The following is a 7,214-nucleotide window of genomic DNA, read 5'->3' on the forward strand; positions in this document are numbered from 1 at the left end:
TTTTCTATGATGCGGCCCACCTGATACGTTCATAAGGCTGATTTTTGCCCAAAATGATATCATGATGGGATCAAACTATTGGACAGCAGCATGATTCCATACGTGGTTCACAGGGTTAATGTTACAGTTAATAAGTTGGAAGTTATGAGTTAGGTAGACAGTAACTTCTTGTCCATCTGATTGGATAGGAACTTCTGGCCCATCTGATTTGGATGCGAGCATGTATAATATACTAAGGGCCGACTGTGATGTTTGTGAGAAATCCACCCCGTACATCCGTTTTGTGAGTTCTTTTTAGGAAATGAGGAAAAAAATGAACCGGATCCAATGCTCAAGTGAGCCGAAAACGTGAGAATTGAACGTACACAGTTGAAATATTCATTGGGCCACATAAGTTTTTATTCATGCCAATATTGATATTTTCAGTTCATCTCAGTAGGAATGAACGGTATGGTTGGAATGTAAACATCACTGTCAGACCCAAGGAGGTTTCAACAGTAGGAATTTCGCTAATCACCTCCTCCTTTAGTACGGCCCACGGCCCACTTGAATGTTCACTTTTGATTTCATATCTTAAAATGAGCTCACAAAACGAATGGACGGGTTGGATTCCTCACAAACATCACGGTGGCCCCACCTAAGTTTCCAGAGGCTTCAGCAGGAAATCGCATTTAATTTCTCAGTACGCAATCCGCTTCCGTCCATACTAGATCACGATAATCGCATTTAATTTCTCAAGAGGATAGCGATGAATCTTCCAAAGAAGGGTAATATAGTCTTTTCGACGGCGTTTCATTTCAACTTCCCAGGAATCTTCTTTCCAGTCAAAAAGCAAAAGTCAAAAACCACCTCCTTCTTCAGAGGGGTATTCTTGTCATAAAACAATTTCCTAGTCGGTTCTCTATTCTCTCTCATCTTTCGGTATAAATAAAACCCACCATCGACCATCCAAACTCACCAAAAACACCTTTTTTCGTTCAAAACAAGAGATAGAGAGAGAAATAGAAGGTCTGATACCGTACGTTATGCATGCGTTGAAGAAGCAGAAAGAGCAGGGCCTCTATCGCAGCCTCTCGGAAGGTTCGAGCAGAGGCAGCCGTCACCCACTCATGAAGAGGGTGGCTTCCTTCGATGGCTCATCTCACCGTAAGACGAGGTCTGATTTTCAGACGCCTGCGTCTAACCTTATGGAGTTGAGGAGCCGCCCTTCTTCCCAACTCAAAATCAAAGACTCCCGCTCTCAGATTCACAAACAGATAGACAATTCAAAGGATTAATAATAATTGTTATTGTTTTATTTTTATTAATACATTGCAAATGTAAAAGAAAATGTATTTCTCTTTTCTTTTTCTTTTTTAATGTTGTTTATTCTTTTGTTTGGCAATGGAAATGTAAAAGTGTGGGTATTTGTCGAAATTTAAGACATTTTTTCTTTTCTTTATTATTATTATTATTTCCTTTTGAGGCCCCAATACGATGAATGTATCAGATCTTGCAAATAAATTTCTTTAGTGAATTAATCATTGCCAGGGCTAGAGGAGAGAGTCAGGTGCAGAGATCCTCTTGAATGAGATCTGGACCATTCAGCAAGTGAGATCGATCATCAGCATGTTCTGGGACAGAAAATCAGGCCAGGCCACTAACCAGGTGGGGCCAATAAATCGACAGTTCAGATTATCCGTGGAAGTGGTCATCTAAACCGTCCACACGTTGGATAGGCATGCGTTGTGACTAACTTGACTTATTCCCACTAACCTCGGAATGGCAATGAGATGGACGCCGTGTCCCAGTCTCCTAAGACGTGGGCTTGGGCACCTAAACTTGGCTCGATGGTTAGACCCGGGCTTGAAGATTAGCCATGTGTCTGGCCCAGTGGGGCCAGGGCTAAGCCAATTATGAATGACCTGGTCCGATCATCAAGTGGCCCACGGTTAAAGATGCTTAAGAATAAATGGTTCCCATTCAACATGCATGTGTCCTTTAAAGACTCATAGATATGGGGTAATTTCTAACAATCTAAACCGTTTTAAAAAACGGGACACGCCATTGATGGTGGATATAAAATAAAAATAAAAATAGAGTGAATGAAAGAGGAGAGAAATGGTGGATATGAAATTCTAGTGGGAATGTAACGTGGCTGTATTTTATTGAATCCCAAACTGTCTAAACCAGGATGACCTGACTCTGTGGGGCTCGCTGTGATGTATTTATTTTATCAATGCCGTCCATCCGTTTTTCCAGATCATTTTAGGACATTAGTTAAAAAATGAGAAAGATTCAGAGCTCAAGTGGACCACACCACGGAAAACAGTGGGTTAATGATGGCCATTGTGGAAAACTTCATGTCCCACCGTGATATTTATTTTCCATCCAATCTGTTCATGAAGTTACATAGACATGGATGAATGGGAAACACAAATATCAGCTTGATCCAAAACTTCCGTGCCCATAACAAGTTTTCATGTGGTCAAGACCATTTGAGATTTAGAACTGCATCAAATGAGCTGATAAAATGGATGGACGGCGGGGATAAAAACCGATACATCAAGGTGGGCCCTACTGAGTCGGGTCACCAGGAATATCCCTTGTGACGCAATCCGCGTCCCAGTCAATGATACATGGCACAGATATCGATCTAATGGTACCCACCGTGTGGACGGTAAAAGGTCCAAATTCAGCCAAAAAAAAAAAAAACTCTCGTTATTAACTTACTATTAATCGGAGCTCAGCGTCACCCAATGAATCTGTGCTTCATCTACAGTGGGGCCTACGATTTGGACGGTTTGGATCGAGATACATATACAACATGTACATTGGAAGTGTGCATGAGCATGGATGGTCATACTCCGCACTGCAAATGAGAAAAACCCTGCCAACGATTCCCCCTCACCCCGCGCCAATATCCAGACCACAGACCGTTGAAGGGCACTCCGGGACTGTCCGAGGTTACCGTTATACCGGCCTGGATTTTCATAAAATGACAGAAATACCCTCCATTCTCAGTCGGAAGTTTTTAGATATGACGCCCTCTGTCCTTGGCTCTGTGCTGAGCGAATGCTCCAAGTCACTGCATCCTTTCAATTTCGGCCGTTCGATCCACGCCTTGATTCTAAAACGGAAATCGCTGCATCTGGATCTGTACTTGCAGAACCATCTGATCAATTTCTACGCGAAATGCAAGAGAATGGCGTGTGCGCAACGGGTGTTCGATGAAATTCCCGTGAGGAATATGGTTTCTTGGACCGCGCTCATTTCGGGCTACGACCAATGTGGGAGAGCTGACCAGGCTTTGGAAGTCTTCTCCACCATGATTTCTAAAGACCCGTCTTCTCGTCCGAATGAATTCACCTATGCAAGTGCTGTCAGCGCGTGCACTAGGCTAGAGTGCTTGGCTCAAGGAATGCAGGTTTGTCGCTGGAGAATTCCCTTGCTTGCGGTGATTACGCATGAATACATAGATAATGCTTATAGATATGTACATACATACAAACGTGTCTTGGGTGCAGTCATTTGGAGACTTTTCTTGCTTGTAGTGTTTATGCATACATTCATGGAGGCTGGTTCCTCTTCTTTCATGTCCTCATGGAATAAGCTTATAGTACAAGTTCTGTGGGTGGAGCCCACTGGGTGGGTTATGTCTGATATCCAACCTGTCCAGCAAGGTTGCCCCACCATGGAAATCGATGCCCAAAAAATCCAGAAGATCTAACCATCATGTGAGCCACTACCTGAATTTGGAGGTTTTTGGATGGTTGTGCATTGTTTTCTATGGTGGGGCCCACTGTTTTTTATATGCCATCCAACCCACACATTAGGCCATGATGATGGGATGCACCAAAGATCAGGCTTATGAAATCATTAGGTGGGCCACACTATAAAAAACAATGGACAGCCTCCAAAAACCTCCACATTTACATGGTGGCCTGCATGATGGTTGGGTCGGCCTATTTTTGGGGCATCCAACTTTTTCATGGTGGGTCAACACTTACTGGACAGGTTGGATGCTATAAACACACCCCGCAGTGAGCCCCCATTTAGTACTTGTAGAATAAGCTTATTCTACAGGGACTCGTACAGGAAGTGGCCTCTATGTACTGACTCCATATAGAAAGTTTGTTATGGATGGACCTTATAGCAGTGTCTGATCAATATCAGATGGTGATAAGAAGTTGGTGCTACTCAATTTGAAAATTTAGGAGGTGGTGGGATCACTGCCCGATCTTGATTAGCCAGTTCAAAGTTCAGGCAAGTCCAATCATCAGGTGGGCCACACATGTAAGTTGAACATGGATAACTGGCAACTTTATTGAACTGTCTGTTGTTTTTTGCATGTGTACAGCTCACACCTAAGGAGTTAATCAGCCTGATTTTTGGACTAAGCCATTTGCACCGTGGGTCCCCCCTAACGCTGCTGATGGTGTGGGATATATCTGAGTTGCAGATCAAGTGGGCTTGTGTTGTAGGTGACCCAGTTCAAAGTTCAGGCCATTTCAACCATCAGGCAGGCCACACATGTATGTTGAAGTGGACAATGGGCAATTTTATTAAACTATCCATTGTTTCTTCATGTGTACAGCCCACATCTGATAAGTTACCCAGCCTGCTTTTTGGACCAGGCCATCTACACAGTGATTCCCACATGATGCATGGCCCGGATATCCCAAACAATGCAGAGGGAACTGCAGTGAGGTGGGCGTTAGCATAGCTAAATTATAATTTGGAACCTGGCTATTATTTAGTTACACTGTATTTTTGGGTTACAAATGAAGTCCATCAAAGCATGATCATAACTCATGTTATTGAATTTTTACTTTTCCTACCATAAATGATTGAAATCCATGCAATGCATTCATTTATATCTTCATTCTTTTCTCCTACAAGGTCCATAGCCATGCACTTCAGAGGGGCATTGTAGCCCATGTCCTAGTCTCCAATGTACTCATCTCTCTGTACATGTCCAGCGGTTGCGTCACAGAAGCAGAACTAATTTTTAAAGAAATCCCTAACCCAGATCCAGTTTCGTGGAACTCTCTCATTTCAGGTCTCTCACAGAATGGATTCTTTCAAACTGCACTTGAACGATTTCAGAGAATGAGAGAGTTGGATGTGAGAATAACCTCTTTCGTTCTCCCTGCTGCCATCGTGGCCTGTTTGGAGGACGAGATGAATGGGAAAGGGATCCATGGACTTGCAATTAAGATGGGATTGGATTTGGGTTGTTTTACAGGAAGTGCTCTAATAAGAATATATTCTGAATTCAAGAACATGGGAGACGCATTTGCAGTATTCCAAATGTTGGGTTTCAAAGATGTTGCTTCGTGGAACTCTTTGATCGAAGGGTACAGCAGAAGCAGTCAGGGAGAAAGAGGTCTGCAGCTTTTCAGTGCTTTTATGGAATCAGGGCTAAAAGCAGATGAAATTACCATGATCAGCGTCATAGGTATCTGCACTAGTTTGGTCATGCTTGATTATGGTAGGCAATTGCACTGTCTGAGTGCAAAAACCGGCCTCAATGAAGGAATCTGTGTCGAGAACTCCATGATCGATATGTATGCAAAATGTGGAAGTTTAGAAGATGGGATTATGATCTTTAGACAAATGAAAGAGAGGAGTGTCATTTCATGGACAGTGATGATGGGAGGACTGGGGCATCATGGAAGAGCCAACGACGTTTTACAGCTGTTTGAAGAGATGAAGAGAGAGGGGATGAAGCCTAACAAGGTCACATACACATGCGTTTTATCCGCGTGTGGGCATAGCAGGCTTGTCAATCTTGGGCAGAGCGTGTTTGAGTCAATGGAGATTGAACCCGAAGTGGACCATTATGCATGCATGGTGCACCTTTTAGCAGGAGGAGGAAGACTTGAGGAAGCTGCGGCATTCATTAGAAGCTCACCCGTGGAGTATGGAGAGGTGTTGTGGCAGAGCTTTCTTGTTGCTTGTAAGAATTTGGGTGAGTGGGAGAGAGGAATGGGGGTTGCAGAGAAGATCTTGCGAGCGGGCCCGCCAGCTGATTCACCCACGTTGGTGCTTTTGTCACACGTATTTGCAGCTACAGGGAGATGGGAGGAGGTGGGGAAGTTGAGGAAAGAGATGAAGGAGAGACAGATGAAAAAAGAGCCTGGGTGCAGCTGGATTGAAGTCGATGGTGAAGTCCAGATCTTTGGAATGAAGAAACAAGTACGAGGTTGCATTTCCACAGACCCTGTTTGACTCCAAGGATGTCCCAGCAGCCCTAACCTTTGGTGCCTACCAAGAGATGAAGAAATCCCTTCAAATCTAAGCAACTGGAAAAGGTAGCAAATATTTCCTTACATGAGATGGGACTCCTTTTAGGAGTGGAATTTTAGTCCCAGATGTATTCACAGACAATGGAGAAAAAGGCAAGAGAGCTTAACAAGGGAAAAGAGATAAAGGGGCAGAGGAAAAATTGAGAACTATGTCGATGATTTGAAGATGGCCATTGCCAATGTCAATGGTTGAGATGATGGAATGACAGTGAGGTTGCTCACAAAGGCCCATCTTGTACAGTAGATGAACTAAGATGAGGAAGAAATGAATGTGGAAAGCTCCATTTACTGTTAAAATGAGTTGAGAAGAAACAAAGGAACAAGTACCTCCATTGCAAGCTTGAATCTCCCACTCAAAGTGGGGTTTTTCTTTTGGAATTTATTACTTTTATTCAATTCTCATATACAACTGAGATCCAGTTGTTTGTTGTGGAACCAGTATGGTTTGCATAATTTGTATTGGATATAGAATATAATTTATTAAATTATTGATTATGTGAAGTGTAACTGTATTCACAATTGTAATTTACATGAAGTGTTTGGATGGCTATCCAATCGAATTCCAATAATTTGGTATAATAAAGTGGGAAACAATGAAATTGTACTTACCTTCTAACATTCATATACGACTCGGCTCTAGTTTGCAGTTGTGCTACTTTCAAATTGGAATTGAAAGGAACATAACTGCAATTTGGCGGCTATCTTTTTTCTCATTTCTGCTCAACTCCAATTTGCTAGCTTCTACATTACTTCATTACGTGTGGTTATGGGTTTTACGTTTAACGATGCTTAATGTAGGACATGGGTTCAGACACGTTTTGAATTTGAAGTTTTTGGGAAGCAGAATTCAGCTTGAATTATGGTCTGTTTGGATGCAATATCGAATTGATTTTTAATTACTTGTCTGATAGTATGGAAAATGCC

General features: G+C 42.6%; 1 protein-coding gene across 1 annotated transcript; it reads left to right on the forward strand.

Moving 5' to 3' along the window:
• Nucleotides 1–2,403: 2,403 nt before the first annotated feature.
• LOC131229464 (pentatricopeptide repeat-containing protein At2g33680-like) lies at nucleotides 2,404–6,815 on the forward strand. The gene is made up of 2 exons (XM_058225427.1): nucleotides 2,404–3,406; nucleotides 4,882–6,815. The coding sequence occupies exons 1-2, from the start codon at nucleotides 2,807–2,809 to the stop codon at nucleotides 6,211–6,213; spliced, it is 1,932 nt and encodes a 643-aa protein (XP_058081410.1). The 5' UTR covers nucleotides 2,404–2,806; the 3' UTR covers nucleotides 6,214–6,815.
• The last annotated feature ends 399 nt before the right edge of the window (nucleotides 6,816–7,214 follow it).

Source organism: Magnolia sinica, chromosome 16, assembly GCF_029962835.1.
Source record: "Magnolia sinica isolate HGM2019 chromosome 16, MsV1, whole genome shotgun sequence".
Lineage (NCBI taxonomy): Eukaryota > Viridiplantae > Streptophyta > Magnoliopsida > Magnoliales > Magnoliaceae > Magnolia > Magnolia sinica.

What these genes read in the sequence shown, in the direction of transcription:
- LOC131229464 (XM_058225427.1), top strand. Translation starts at nt 2,807, where the DNA reads ATGTACATTGGAAGTGTGCATGAGCATGGATGGTCATACTCCGCACTG. An exon ending in GCTTGGCTCAAGGAATGCAG is followed by an intron (nt 3,407 to 4,881) that starts GTTTGTCGCTGG and finishes TTCTCCTACAAG; the next exon opens with GTCCATAGCCATGCACTTCA.